A 16,940-nucleotide genomic window follows, 5' to 3' on the forward strand; every position below is an offset into this window, starting at 1 on the left:
ATCAGTTTAATAAAAATAATCTAACAAGCTTGTAATATTGTATAAAGGTTTTTTTTATATAACGTAAGTAATCATATTGTTTGTCAATTATTTTAGATATATTTAGTACCTAAACAAAAAAAAATCTTATTTACTCCCATACTAACGAGAACCGACAAAAAGTTCCAGTCTAATCTAACTAGTTTTCTTCTGGACAGCTATAATTGTGTGAAAACATTCTAACTTAGTTAACAATCTCGCGAGGTGCGTACGTGCTCGACGATTCTCGTCCTTATTGTAAACGAGTCACGTAAACGACCCTCCCTATTCAGCACTCTGCTGAATTTCTGGCCTGTCATTATATCTGTTGTGCTTTGAATGAAAAAGTAAAATATAAAAAAAACAGTTTGATTGCTTTCAAGAATTTTTAAAAAGGATTTTAAAAGGATTCAGTTCGGAATTAGCCCATTAAGAAGTTATTCTTTTCAAATTAGATATTTAACTCTATCAATATTGTAGAACACAATACTAACAAATTATATTGCTCTCGTTTACGAAAACCTTTTTCCTGTATCGTTTATGATGCTTTCCTTACCTCCTCCTGTGAGCAGTTTACGGTCTGCGAAGAATATTCGCCATATTCTTCGCAGACCGTTATTTATTTCATATTTTTATTATCATGGAATTATTAATATTTCCTTATTTAAATAAAATTAAAATTGACCAATACTACAATTAAACGTTAATAACACGTTAAACATTATAAATAAAATGTTCTGCATTAAATAATGATCTCAGGACAATTTACACAGTGCCATCTAGACCCAAGTTAAGTTAGCTAAAGTGTGTCCTATGGGTACTAGATAACTGATACAAATACACAGATATATTATCTTTAGTAAATACATAGAACACATCCAAACCGATACAAACAATCATACTCATGATTACATGTTTTTGCCGTGCGAGGAATCGAGCCCGTGACCATCGAAAGTAAGGCGGTGTGCTAAACCGCTAGACCACCGAGGTCGCCAAGCTATGAATCAACCTGTAAATAAAATTAAACGTAACATAAATTTTTAATTAAATCTATTATAAAATCTAATTAAAATAATATAATTACTATCAAGCACATTTTGAGCTTATATTTGCGTACCTTTTATACAAATTAATTCACAGAATATATTATATCTGAATAGCATATAGGACTTTAATGCTGTCAAAACGTTTTGTGTTTCGTTTCGCATGCCGGTTTACTTATTAATAAATAACTTTTCCACTCTCGTTGTAAATAACCAAACGGTTTTCGGGGTTGAATATTATTTACAGCGTCCGCTGAAACCCGGTCACGTCTGCTTATTGTGTCGTGTGGTGTTGCCAAGCGGAAAGGTTTCTCCGTGTGTAGGGTTGCCAATATTCAAGATCCACTTTCAGGAGAAGACAACTGTAATTATGAAAAATAAAGATATATAGAGCATAATTATAGAAATATATAAAATGTTGAAACACCTATACCTATATAATTGTATATAGATATAAAATTATGTTCAGACTAATTATGTTTATTACTGCCTCTGCTTCTTAAAGGTATTTAACAATATATAATAATTTCAAAAAATATATTTTTTACATATATATACACTTTGATATTGACATCCTTAACGCGTACGCGATATAACGATTTTTTTCACAAGTTGGTTTATATTATCATATCTAAAATTTCATACGGATCCCTAATGTTTTTGAAAATATTCTATCGCCTAAAGTCATCATAGATCATGTAGAAGTATTCCTATCCTTCCTCTTTATAATATTAGTAAGGATCACCTGTATTAATGGAGTCGGTTGAAAAGCGGAAGCCATTTTTATCTTTTCGACAATAAAACTCTGTGTTGGCTCTGTTATTGAAATAAGTGTAAATATAAAAATACGTGTACATAATTATATAATAACTCGAAAACTATTACTTGATAAATTATAGTTTATATAAAAAAAAACGGATACACAATACAGCAATTTTTCACAAACACGCTAAATAGTAACACAACAACATTGTGTCATTTTATATATTTTTTCTATATCTCAATTCTTCTTCTAACTTGAAGTTGGTTCTGTAAAATTTAAAATGTTTTTTACCGTCCCATAAAAAAAATTCTGAATCGTTCGCAACATAGTGCTTCACGTAACAAAATTTCACACAATGTAATTAAACATGTTGCATTTCGATCTCCGAAATAATGTCAAATGTCAGCCAACCATTACCGCACACGTCCTCGGATGGATGATCAAAGCTCACCAGTAATTGTAAATCGATAGATACAATCGGCACGACTAGTGCTGTCTCACGACTCGATCAATCACCTTTTACTCAATCATTTACGAGTCTTCACGACATTGGCAACAGAACGTGAAACCAAATCGTAAATCCGATAAATAGGAGTCTTTGTATTCATCATAAAAACATATTTTTAAACTACTTACCAATATTACAACTACAACATACGCAACCCAATATATTTTACAACTCATATTATTAAGCTAATAAATGAGAAGTGAGTGGACTGCATAATAAAATAGGTTTTTATCTAATAAATAGCTATTCATCCCAACATTTCTCAGTTATCATTAGGCATATGTTCACCAAGATTCTAGGTTAATATAGGCTAGGACAGATTCTAAAACAACGTACCGTCAAAGAATGAAAGAATTTTAGAAATACGTACACATTGGTTAATGCTATGAACTGAATGAATAGTAAGTGTTAAAGGTTTAAATAGATAATAAGCGTGAAACAATAGTTTCTGTTTGCATTCAACGCCAATAGATGGCGCTGTAACAAAATTGAAATGTTTCGTTTTATTGATGTCTCATATGTTATTTGTAATATTTTTGTAGCTGTACCTGTATTTGAAACCGACCAATAAACCTTATATACACGAGTGTAGTGTTTTAGTTTATAGTACCCTTAGGACCTTGTGGTTTTAACATGGTTCAATGATATGAAATGAACTCATGGATTAACTAAAGGCAGGTACTGTAGAATTACTGTAATACTCGTATACATAGAAATTAAACAAATATAAATCCGTGCTAATTAATTCGACGTAGTATAACTAATTAGCATTGAGTAAGTACACCGACAATGTGACAAATTGCAAATCCCTAGAAAGCATTGTGCAAGTAATCCAACTGATCTTTTAATCAAGATTAACATACCCCCAAGGAGGAACTCATAAATATGCAATTTATTCAAAGAAAGCCACTTAGTTTCTTATACATACAACCCATTAGTGTAGAGGCATGCAAAGTAAATGTATTACAGTTTTTCAAAGATCTGGGGAGGGATAAGATTATTAGTAGTTGGGACTACCTTGTCAGGTTGATCGCTGATATGATAAAGAGGAAGTCATGTCAATTAGCCCATTATACGAATTCGCTACGATGGGCTAATAATAAAGCAAATTGACCTGACTTCATCCCTATCACGTTAGCGGCCGACCTGATATGGTACAATGCCAGTATCTTCTGTGGGCACCATATGTCATATCATAAACATCCATTAAAAAAATGTCAGCGTACAGATTTTTATTAGGAATTTTATAGGCTTATATATTAATTTTAGATTATTTTTCTATAATAATTTTCATTTATATATTCCTTACAATATGTTCTACCAAAAACCGACTACTAATAAGAGTAAAAATTTATTAATAGACATTTTCTATTAGTCTGTGTAGAATTTTACGTAACCCCACTGACCTTTTTGGTCGTATTCTTGAAATTAACAACAATTGTCGTATAATATTAAAAATTCTTTATTTTATTTTTGATAAAAATAAATATCTAGTATTACCTTGAATAAAAAAAAGTCAGCGTGTGTATTTTATATATTTCTTATTATCGATTAGAGCAAAACACATTATTTAAAAAAACTATTAAAGGGAAACACTTAACGAATTTTCATATGTTAGTTACAGGTTGAGGTTTGATTCGGGTTTTTACAAAACTTTGCATACGCATTACACGTTAATAAAATATTATTTAGGCGAAGTCGGGCCGATCCGCTTCTTAACCTTACTAATATTATAAGGCAGAAGTTTGTGAGTGTGGATGGACAGATGGATATTAATGAAACTTTACAATATTATACCTTATACATCAGAAGAGAACACATAGACCATAAATTTCACCTGACTGAAACCACCAGCACAGCTAGTCGTAAAATAAATTGACTCGACTCTATTTATTACATAAATTTAATAAAACTCAATAAAACTGTTACTACCTAACAAAATAAAGAAAGAAACAGACAAAATCGTAAAAAAGCGCTCACAGTTGTTCATTTTGTTTGCCTAACCCCTTGAAGATTGTCGGAAAAACTTCCTTCTATAGAATTATACGTTGCTGGATGCTAATATTGTCTCAAGTGTACCTTAAATTAAAACCGAAAAAAAGCGTTCTAAAAGTATATTTGTGCACAAAAAAATAATTACAGTCTCTTTTGTTCTCATAGCAAGGTTTCTGTCCTGTTCTGTTATTATCATAAACAAATTTCCTATACAATACGCTAAAAACGACAGAAAAACCTGTATAACCATGCTCTAAACAAATAATACACTTCATTTTTGCACCCAGTGCTCGTTTCCGCAAGCAATTATCGACGTATAACAGTATAGAAACAAATTTATTTTTAAGGCTTATGTTCATGTAGAATTCGGTTCACGTATTCCTATAACTTCGTATAATTTCAAATCAAATTAAAAATCTTTACTAAAATTAAAATTAATTATTCAAGTAGGACATTTTAGCCGCTTATGAACGTCAAGTTTTTAGTATCAATATTATTTGTGTATGTGTTTTGTATCCTATTTGAAATAATAAAAGCCAATGTAACCTGTTTATTTAATAAATGTGAGAAAAAAAAGGTAATTAATATTGTCTAAAAATATTACAACAGTTTCCTATCTCATTTGTTTATAAAACTATAAGCATGTTTACATATACAGCTTCACTTTTGTTCAATTAACAATTAAAATAAAAGTCAATATTACATTTCACTGCTAGACCAGTTGATAAATACAAAACAAGAAGATATATACTACAATTGAATTTCAAATATTATTCTATAAGAAGCATTTCCTTTAAAAAATAAGGACTTTCGTGTAACTAATGTCATTTGCTTAACCAAAGAATTTTATTGTTATTTTATTAAGACAAGCAGTCGGCGCAAAGAAGGTCTTTATCTACTGGAACTGGCTGTAGTCCAGGAAAACTTATCCACTTTAAGTCATGAATGAATGCAAGCCGTTCCGTGGTAGTCGAGGTTCAGTTGAACTGGCTGTGTAAGATTAGTCCCCGACTACTACTTAATTTGAAAAGCACAATGCTCTCCGTATTTTTTGTTTTTAATGTTTTTTTAATGTAATTTAAATTTAATTCTATGTTTTATGTGTTGTTGTATTTGTCTTTTTGTGCTAGTGCCAATATTATACTAGTAAATATAACTAGACAGACATTTATACACAGTCCTCGCTTTGTTAATTCCGCTGGGTGATTTTCCCACCTGTTTTTGCCAGGGGTCGACTGAAAATTCTACTGAAACATACATTCATTGAACTGTAATATTGTTTATATGAAGTAGATGTTACAGGCTAGATGGGGACTACATTATAATGTGTATAAATTTATATTTTGTAGTGGTAAACAAATAAAAAAGGTTTATGTTCTAATTTCAATGTCATATCCACAATCATCTTTTCGTCACAAATACTTGAATAAGTTACTGAATCTACTAAGTAGCTACTGTTTCTGTTTGAAGTCTTGATAATATCAGTGATTCTGTACCTACCTTATGCAAGGGTTACCTCTTTCCATCAATGGACGGTTATTTTGCAGCGAAAATAAAACATTTGTAAAGCCTGTCCTGGGTTAGATAGATACATAAAAACGCTAACTGCAATGATTTATAAATTCCTCTTGGCTTCCTGTGTGTCTTTTATGAGTTCAAAAAATATAAAAGAGTTCCATTATGAGTTATGTAAAATACAGTTTTCCTGCGAAAGTTAGTGACGATATAAACGCCGACTAATAGGCGGCGTTGAGGACAATGGAACAGTTTCCAACTCAGTTCGATCATAATAACAACAAGCCTTGTTACAAATGTTACCAGTTTGAGCAGAGCTGGCTTTAAACTTTACCTGTTACCGGCTCGTTTGTGATAAAAATGAGCGATTTTCCCAGAATCTACTGTCCTAGGATATAGTTACTTAGAACTCACTATACCTATAAAGTTGCTTTGTTCCGATCCATTTAATTAATTAATATAATTTTGAGTATATATAACAATTTTGAGTTTAGTATCAGTATGTTTATCAGTTATAAATTTAAAGTTTAAATAAACTCAGTGGAAGGAACTTCATTTCATATTTGTTTATAAAACTGGTGGATTAATAAAATTAAGGGATTTGAAAACTCTGTATGGAATTGATTATAACTGACAAATGATACATTAACCTGATCCGGACCCGACCTGATCGACTTGACAGGTGACCAAACCTTGTTATATATTTAATAAAAAAACTGTAATATATAGTATGTAATGTATATAGAGTTGTCTTCAATTCCTTACAAAATACTTCAATAGTTAGAACAGGGTATCTACTTTAGTCATATCTTATACCCTACCTTTCTTCTGCATTTTAAATAATTTATTATTTTATATAAAATTCACAGATTACCTCATCACACAGTTTTCCATCACAGATCACTGAATTTTCCAGGATGTGATTCGCCTCGAAACCCAGTACTGGTCGCTGGTTGAGATTCCACGACAAGAGAAGGCGGAGACAGTTCCAGCATTTGTGCTCCGTGCATGCGCCATCATGGAGAAGACACAAAAGTCTGGAGAAGGTGTGAAGACATCTTCAAAGCTGGCGGAAGAGGCGGCAGATAGAAGGGAGCGGATAGAGAGATTAAATGGTAATGTATTATTTTTATTACAACGTGAGCTGTAAGCTAGTAATTACAAAGATACGATATTTGCAAGAATTTATATTTCATTTTTCTTTTTAACATACTTGCTCGTAACCGCGACTTAATGTATTTTTTAAAGATAGATAAACAATCATCATAAATGCGTTATGATAACAAATAGGTGGACAGGCAGTTATACTTCTGAATGCAAGTATTTATAAAATTAAACATTTAATTAAACTAAACTTATAAACTATTATAGATAGGGAATCGTATTTTATTTCACATCTTCTATTCTTTAGATTTCATTATGATTTCTTTTTAAGTTGTAACGGACCCTTTGTTTCATTCTCTGGTGTGGGCGCAGATCTGTGTTTTAAATAAAGATTCGCAGAAATCAAAAAACCGCATGATATTTCCAACGGGAAACGATTTCGAAATCAATTAAAGTGTCTTCTTGAATCCAAATTAAATATTGTGGGAGCCCATGAGCTCCCTTCTAAGTATGAATTAAGCACGAATAATAAAACGAATTGAGACGCAAACCGTGCCGTCGGGGGATTGGACTGGAAACTGAGCTAGGGTTGGGTAAATGTAGTTTACATTCAATATTGGTATTAGTTCTACGGCTTTGCCGATATACCCAGCAGTCTACAGACTTTTATAGCAAGTCTATTATATATTACTATTGTTATATTGGCATTTGATTTTAAAATAGAAAATAAAATAGATAGAATATTGCTTATACGATAAGGTAGCTTTTTGTCCCTTATTATTCATCACAGTAATATTCTTTGTAATTGTTATATGGTGCTATAAAGACTTTATAAATAAATAGAATTCTTTTATTAATAAATTATAATTTTTATCTGTAATGGTCAGAAAAAGTATAATCTCAATTTGATTAATTTACTGCGTGTGATTACAGTATTTTGTTACGTTTGATAATGGAGTTAATTTTGTTTCATATTATGCTAGTTATCTCATTTTTCATCCCAAATTAAAATATTAATTTTTATTATTATTATATTACACCATTTTATTTGGAAACAGCTCTTCGAAATTCTTCTCGGTAGAAACTAAATTCCAAATTAATCAGAATTCACCTGTTATATTTAGTAGTAGTAGGTTTAATTTTAATCCATTTAGAGCAAAGATACTTTAATTTGATTATATGAACTATATGTACTTACATCTTTCAGTTAAAAGAATTTGGTTTAATATTTAAATAATATAATTATATATCTTTTATATAAGATAATAAAGGTAACCCTGGTTGATGTGCCACATTTATTGACGTTAAGCGTCACGTATACGTGAAACTTTGCGGGTGACTTGTACTTTGAAATCTTGTACAAATTTTTATCTCAATATTATGGATGGAATACTTAGCCTTGCTTCTTTATTGCCTTTGTTTCAAATATTAAATGATTAATTAAATTAAAATATTTTACTTATTTATTAAAGTATAGGCAAGTACTGACTAATAGTATATATTTAATATAGATACTAAATAATATATGTACCTATATATAAATGATTATGATAATATGATATAATAATAATATGATAATCAAGCAAATTAAAATTTCCAGATATGACAACATCTCAAATAGAAGCCGAGAATACGCAAATGACAAATGATTTATACCGACTTCTGAAAAAATATACTGGATTGCGGAATCTCATCAGGGAACTCAAGGTACAGTGAATATTAGCCTATTTATTTAATTATATCTGTTGATTTAATTGTATTAAAATGCAAAAATTAACATCTCAACTGATTGAGTGACTAAATAGAATTATATCTACCTACATATATATTTATATTGAGGTTGACCTAGTTTTCTTTATAACCACTGTAAGACGGTCCCTCACTCTTGTTTTGTACACTGTAAAGAGCGGACGCATATTGGCTTCCTAGTATTAAAATAAAAGATAAATATATAAGTGATTATAGTGTTCAGTTGTCTCAATTAAAAAGCCCTATTTCCTATAGGTTATGGGCCCAGATAACGTGATTAAATTAATTTAGTACTAGAAATAGTTCCGTTCCGTTAAAAATTAATTTACCCTCTTTTTCAATATTTTTTTTATAATGGAAAACATGAAGAATAGAAGAAATATAAAACCTTTTAATGGTGAAAAATACAGTATCTGGAAATTTAGAATTCGTGCATTGTTGAGTGAAATGGACGTGATAAAAGTTATCGACGAAGATCCGGAAATACGATGCAGTGAGTGGGAAACAAAGAACCGTATTGCGAAAAGTACCATTGTTGAGTATTTATGTGATTCTTATCTTAGTTTTGCAAAAGAAAATATAACAGCAAGGGAAATATTACATAACTTGGATTCACTTTATCAGCGTAAAAGTATTGCGACTCAATTAGCTTTAAGAAAAAAAATATTAGGATTAAAACTACAAGGTGATACGACATTGATAAAACATTTTGCCGTTTTTGATGACTTGATTACGGAATTGTTGGCAGCAGGTGCCAACTTAGAAGAAACCGATAGAATTTCACATTTATTACTTACACTACCCACAACATACGATGGTGTTATAACTGCAATTGAGACGTTGTCGGAAGATAATTTAACTTTAGCATTCGTGAAGACGAGACTATTAGATCATGAAGTGAAACTGAAAAATGAATGTTGTGATACAAGTGTCAAAATACTCCAAGTAGAAAATAAATCCGAATCATATAGAAAACGAAAAGTCGAAAACTTCAAATCATCGTACAAAAATAAAACATCAAGAAATAATAAGTTTCAGTTTATAAAATGTTTTCATTGTGGACGCAAGGGACATTTAAAGAAGGATTGTTATTATTTTAAAAGGATGAATCAAGACAAACCTTCAGATGCTAAAAGAAGTAGAACAATTCAGTCGGTGGAACTTAATCAAGTTCCCTCGTCAAGTTATTCTAGTTTTGCTTTTATGACCGGCGATTATGGACAATGTGAAAACAAAAATAAAATCACATTTTTATTGGATTCTGGTGCATCCGACCACATTATTAACAGGGATGATATTTTTATTAATTTTATAAATTTAAATCCTCCTCATAAAATTTCCATTGCTAAAAATAGTGAATTTGTTTCAGCTACAAAGAAGGGTGCAATAAATGTTATAAGCGACGCGGGTATTCCAGGTACCTTACAAGATGTGCTGTATTGTAAGGAAGTTCCTTATAATTTATTATCCGTCTCGAAGATGCAACAAGCTGGTTTGACAATTATTTTTGATCAGCATGGTACCCAGATATGCAAGGATGGTAAGATTATAATGAAAGGTAGGTCTTACAATAATTTAATTGCTCTAGATTTTATAATACGTGTAAAAGCAAATATCTCTGTGTCTCAAATATGCAACTCACAAAAGAATAATTATGAATTATGGCACCAACGCTTTGGTCATATAAGTAAAAATAAATTTATAGAATTAAAGAGTAATGAAATGGTTGAGGGATTAAAAGAAATTGAAACTGTGGTACCCAATAATAGTTTATGTGAAGCTTGCATAAGTGGGAAACAGACGCGACTTCCGTTTAATAATTGTAAAGATAAAAGTCATATTCAGCGACCATTATTTGTTGTTCATTCGGACGTATGTGGCCCTATCACTCCTTCAACTGTAGACAATAAAAACTATTTTGTATTGTTCGTTGATCAATATACTCATTACTGTGTTACGTATGTAATAACATACAAATCAGATGTGTTCTCTGTTTTTAAAGACTATGTTGCCAAAAGTGAAGCTAAATTTAATTTAAAATTAGTTAATTTATATATTGATAACGGTAGAGAATATTTATCTACTGAAATGAAAAACTATTGTGTAGAAAAAGGTATTACTTATCATTTATCAGTTCCGAGGACTCCGCAACAAAATGGAGTTTCGGAACGAATGGTTAGAACTATAACTGAAAAAGCCCGGTGTATGTTAAACGGTGCTAAATTAAGTAAAGTTTTTTGGGGTGACGCAGTATTAACTGCGGTTTATTTAATAAATTTGACACCCACTAGGTCATTGAATAAAACTCGAACTCCATTTGAGATGTGGCATAATAAAAAACCTCAAATAAAGTATTTAAAGGTTTTCGGATCAACAGTTTATGTACATAATAAAATTTGTAAAACAAAATTTGATGACAAATCATGGAAAGGTATACTGGTGGGTTATGAACCAAACGGATATAAAGTTTGGGATACAAAATGCGAAAAATACGTTACTGTTCGGGATGTCATTGTGGATGAGACCAATTTTATTAATTCAAGGCCAACCTTGAAGTCTGAAGGGAATGGTAAACATTCCTGTGACAAAACTGATATTTGTGACGTACAGTCTAAATCAGTGTCTTTGAGGTATCATCACTCTGACAGTCCTAAATCAGATATATTAAAATCTGATGGGCATAATTGTCCTAGCAAAATTCGCATAATAAGCAATGACTTAGTGAAGTCACCAAAAATACCTGATAATAGTCTTATTAATAGTCAAAACACAGATAATAGTTCTCACATTAGAAGGAGTGAAAGGCTTAAAAATCGTGCCCCTATATCTTATAAGGAAAATGATGATGATTATAGTTTAATGTGTGTTCAATCGTTTGAAGTACCGAGTTGTTATGACGAAATTAAAACTCGCGATGATAAAATTAAATGGGAAGTCGCAATAAAAGATGAATTAAATTCTCTTAATATAAACAATACGTGGACTTTAGTTCCTAGGCCATGTAATAAAAATATTGTCGATTGTAAATGGATATTTACAATAAAGAATGATGAGTTTGGAAAACCTTCACGATATAAAGCACGTCTTGTTGCCAGAGGTTTCAGTCAACAATATTTGACAGATTACAATGAGACTTTCGCGCCTGTCGCTAGAATAGCTAGTTTCAGATTGATAATTAGTTTTGCTAATCAATTTAATCTATTAGTTCATCATATGGACGTTAAGACCGCGTTTTTAAATGGTAATTTAAAAGAGGAAATATATATGGAAGTTCCTAAAGGTGTAAATTGTAACACAAATTATGTCTGTAAGCTAAATAAATCATTGTACGGACTGAAACAGGCGGCTAGGTGCTGGTTTGAGGTATTTGAACAATCACTTAAAAACAAAGGTTTTCAAAATTCATTAGTCGATCGGTGTATTTATATATTGGACAAAGGAAATATTAATAAAAATATATATGTGGTACTTTATGTTGATGACGTGGTTGTGGCATGTTATGATATACAAACTATGAATAATTTTAAAAGTTATTTAATGAGTAAATTTAAAATGTCAGATCTGAATGAAATTAAATTATTTTTAGGCATTAGAATTATGAGAAATGACGATAAAATAACGTTAGACCAAAGTGCATATATTAACACAGTATTAAATAAGTTTAATATGCAGGATTGTAAGCCTGTCAGTACGCCTTTGGAAAATAAACTAAATTATGAGGCTTTAAACTGTGATGACAAATATAATGCACCTTGTAGGAACGTTATAGGATGTTTAATGTATATCATGTTGTGTACCCGTCCTGACTTAAGTACAAGTGTAAATATATTGAGTAGGTATACAAATAAAAATAATAAAGAATTATGGAGTTGTCTTAAAAGAGTACTCCGGTATTTAAAGGGAACCATAGGCTTAAAATTAACTTATAAAAGATGCAAATATGATACTATTTTATGTGGCTATGTTGACTCTGATTGGGGAGGTAGTGATACTAATAACAGGAAAAGTACTACTGGTTATTTGTTTAAATTATTTAAGCAGTGTACAATATCCTGGAGTACAAAAAGACAAATGTCAGTGGCAGCCTCTTCTACTGAGGCTGAGTATATGGCTCTGTATGAAGCTGTAAGGGAAGCCTTGTGGCTTAAGTCTCTAGCAATAAGCATAAATATAAATATCACAGATCCTATAGTAATTTATGAGGATAACAATGGTTGTATTAGCATTGCAAATAATCCAACCAATCACAAAAGGTCAAAACATATTGACATTAAATATCATTTTTCCAGAGAACAGGTTGAGAAAAATGTAATTAAATTAATTTATATTCCCACAGGTCAACAGTTGGCTGATGCATTAACTAAGCCGTTGCCAGCGATCAGTTTTCAAGAACTGAGAACCAAAATAGGCTTAGAATAAAGTGTCATAATTATGTATCTAATATTTGAATGATTATATTGTGTTTTAATTAGAGTTAAGTTTAATGGTCTGATTAGGTTTTACTGGGTTTCCCTAATCCAAAGCAACAAATGTTGGGCCATATTATTGTATTACTCCCAGCAATTACTTGGAAGTCAAATGTATTCTGCAATTATATAATTTAACGATTGTATTCTAGTGATTGTAATGAACGGTTAATTTTTTGAGGGGGCGTGTTGATTTAATTGTATTAAAATGCAAAAATTAACATCTCAACTGATTGAGTGACTAAATAGAATTATATCTACCTACATATATATTTATATTGAGGTTGACCTAGTTTTCTTTATAACCACTGTAAGACGGTCCCTCACTCTTGTTTTGTACACTGTAAAGAGCGGACGCATATTGGCTTCCTAGTATTAAAATAAAAGATAAATATATAAGTGATTATAGTGTTCAGTTGTCTCAATTAAAAAGCCCTATTTCCTATAATATCCTTTTATCGTATAAAAGTTATACCTGCTAGTATATAATGTTCCAAATCTATAATTGGCATTAACTTTATATTAGATGCATATTGTTATAAATACAATTCGGATGCCTATCTTATTATATCTGTGATGATTACCTATATCCAGTTTTATTATTAAGAATATAAAATACTAATTAATAGCCGGACTTGATTGAAATTAATATATGCTCCAAATTTATATTAAGTGATGTATATATAATTATATACATCACTTAATATAAATTCTGATTACTCTCTAAATTTTGTGTATGATCTGATTTGAAAGGCTCCTTAGGTGAATCGTATATAACTCAAAATTGAATTTTAAGAAATAAAAAGCTCTTTCTTAACATGTACTATTATACGTAAATTATAGTAACGTGATATTTATTATACTAATGTAGAATTAAATGGCTAATAATAAATTTCTTTCCTAATATTATAAAACAATATTCTTCTTACTTCGAACAATCTTCACGAGAAATCTCAATTAGGGCAAAGGTAAAGAAATCGCAATAGGCAGACAAAGTTCCTTTCGCCACAATAAAAAAAGTAGTCCGAATAAATAGTTTATTTCTTTTTTTTTTTTTTGTAGTATAAAATATCAATGTATTCGACTAAATACTATAAATTCTAAATAAGTTTGATCTACAGGTAAATTGCTCATATTCAAAATATCATTCTTGTCTGTAGAGCATAAGTTGTTGGCATTTGTTTGAGAATCTAACATATAAATTTGGTTTTATTTTTTTCCTGACATTTTAATATTGAAATGTTAATATCCGGCATTAAAAAAGTCGACTATGTTCTTCTTTAACTAACACGTGTACATACCAAAATTAGATATTACACTTACAAAATTAGATATAATACATTTTTAAAAAGAAACAAATTTCTATTATGTTTCAGTCAGAGTACGTCAGCTCGAAAATATACCCGATGTTTCCTCGGTACACTATGCTGAAAGATATGATCAAGGACATCATGCATGATCCTGATTACATGGAAGTCTGCCATGAGGTTGACCCATAGCGCGGGGTGCGCAAATAAATGAGGCACTCCTTCACCGACCGCCAGAGGTCGAGTCGTCGCTAGCAGGATGAGGCAATCACGGAAGCAAGAGCAAGAAAAGTTGTCACCGTCTACCACTTAAATTGCAATGTTTGAATACGATTTCTAATTACTGACAGTAGAAGAAAATTGACCGGGATGTTATGACGGGAAAATAGCTATCCAATACACTTAAATTCTGTGGTGATTTATTTTTATAAATACTTCTTAACCTCTTGACGTAATTGCCATATCAATTTGTAGGTACCTTTTTTGTGGTACTTCTTTATATTAAATTAAAACGTTTAAGTAATGGAAGTGGAAACACTTTTAACAGTTGCTGTTATTTCTTTCCTAAATTCTACCTGATGCTACTTATTAATTTGATTAGTTTTTAAACATGATCTCTATTTATAAAGAGGTTTCACTTAGCTAAGTAACATTTTGTAACTTTGTAGTAAAGTTCTCAGAACGAAAATAATGGGGAGAAGTAATAAGTAATACGTAAGTTTATTGTAAACATTTGTCATTCTTTTCAATATCTTCCCCACAGTGAAAATGTTCAATAGCTAGATCAATAAACGTTTTAGTCAATTGAGTGAACTACTGTCAGTTTTCGGAACAATTCTTGTAATTGCATGGTGTGTGTTCACAGACGGATGTTTAGTGTCAGCTAGCGGCGGGTAGTGTGACGAGTACTCGTTTATTTTGCGCTACTTTGTTCATTGGACTTGTTTAAGTGTAAGTTTAGATTCGGGTTTAGTGTTCACTAAGTACTCGTCCTTCAACACCCAGTATCACTTTGTTTCACATTCGTTTTTTCTAGAGTTCTACGTTACTTTTGTGATATAGAATTTATGTTTGTAATTGTAATTTTATTTATATATAGTAGAATTATTCTCCTATTTACACTAGGTGGCATCAAATTTGTTAAAAGAATTTATTAAATCAATCAATAAGTGTACCTATCCATTTGTCATAAAATATATTTATAATCTTTGATATCAAGGTAAGATAAGTGTAAAGGTTATTTTTAAGAGTTATGTTATACACATATGCTGCTTTTCATTTCAATATTGCGACACAAAATTTTTTATACTGAATTGACATTAAAATTTACTTCCCCATTTTCAATCTTCGAGATTATCGATGCCACCTTGTATATTATTATGCTTAATGTGTGTGCTTTGTAAACATATATAAACTTAAAACATAATCACTATTAACCGATCTAAGTAGTCGTATTTCTCATAATATCCGTTCTTATACTCTTGGCATATCGATACTACATATGAAATTTCTATCCTTATACCTATCATACTTCAGCTTTAGACTGTATTTACCTATATTGTAAACGTGTGTAGTTATTATGAATTGAATGTATGTGCATACGGATAAAATTGCCATTGTATGTGTTCAACATTGAAATAGTAACTGATATATAAAATTAGTATATAATAATACCAGTGTTATTGAAAAATGTATAAATAAATGATGAGATCTGTATATTTGAAAAGATGTTTTTTATGGTATGTAAAATTAATAACTGTTTTTTTTATCTTAACCACATACTATTACAATATATATATATCCTGGTTAACTGTATATTTATTATATAAGTACATATCTGTAATTAATTATGACATGTATTTTTTATTATATAAGTATTTTTATAATATAATATATCACCTATGAACTATGAAACTATGAAAATTGTTATATATTGTAACTATATATATGAATACCAAAACTTCTTATAATACGGTATTTTTTTTATGTCAACTATGACTAATATGCCATATTATTGACATTATTTTATTAATAGAAAAAATTAATAATGTATAGTATAATTTTTTTCAAAAGTTATAGTTTATAAAATTAGTATTTATGTATTTCCGTAAGTAAGTAGGTATATGATTAACTTTCTCTGAATATTCCAAATTTCGTATAAGTATGTATTTATAACAACTGTTATTGTGGATACAATTAATTTTATAATTATTTACAATTCGACTATTAATAAATATCTTACTTAATTTTTTACTTAATCAAAATTATTCACATATCTCATACAAAAAGAAAACAATTTTATAATATATAAAAGATAATAAAGATATTTGTCTTAAAAATGTTAAAGCCAAATCTTGTAAATAAGTAGATAATAAAAAATAATAACGTTAGTGTTTAAATTAAATTAATATTATATTGTAACGCTTTATGCAATATTTGTATCTATAATAAAAACATGAAAGCAAATAGTGA

The 16,940-nt window shown here is 30.1% G+C and overlaps 1 protein-coding gene across 1 annotated transcript in view; it reads left to right on the forward strand.

Moving 5' to 3' along the window:
* Positions 1 to 14,844, forward strand: part of LOC131844815 (uncharacterized) — a 164,714-nt gene extending 149,870 nt beyond the window's left edge. Inside the window, exons 5-7 of the mRNA XM_059193783.1 lie at positions 6,759 to 6,957; positions 8,547 to 8,653; positions 14,538 to 14,844. Coding sequence (XP_059049766.1) covers positions 6,759 to 6,957; positions 8,547 to 8,653; positions 14,538 to 14,660 — 429 coding nt within the window. The 3' untranslated portion in view covers positions 14,661 to 14,844. The remainder of the gene's footprint in view (positions 1 to 6,758; positions 6,958 to 8,546; positions 8,654 to 14,537) is intronic.
* The last annotated feature ends 2,096 nt before the right edge of the window (positions 14,845 to 16,940 follow it).

Source organism: Achroia grisella, unplaced genomic scaffold (genome assembly GCF_030625045.1).
Source record: "Achroia grisella isolate CSIRO2021 unplaced genomic scaffold, CSIRO_AGI_Agris_v1 utg413, whole genome shotgun sequence".
Lineage (NCBI taxonomy): Eukaryota > Metazoa > Arthropoda > Insecta > Lepidoptera > Pyralidae > Achroia > Achroia grisella.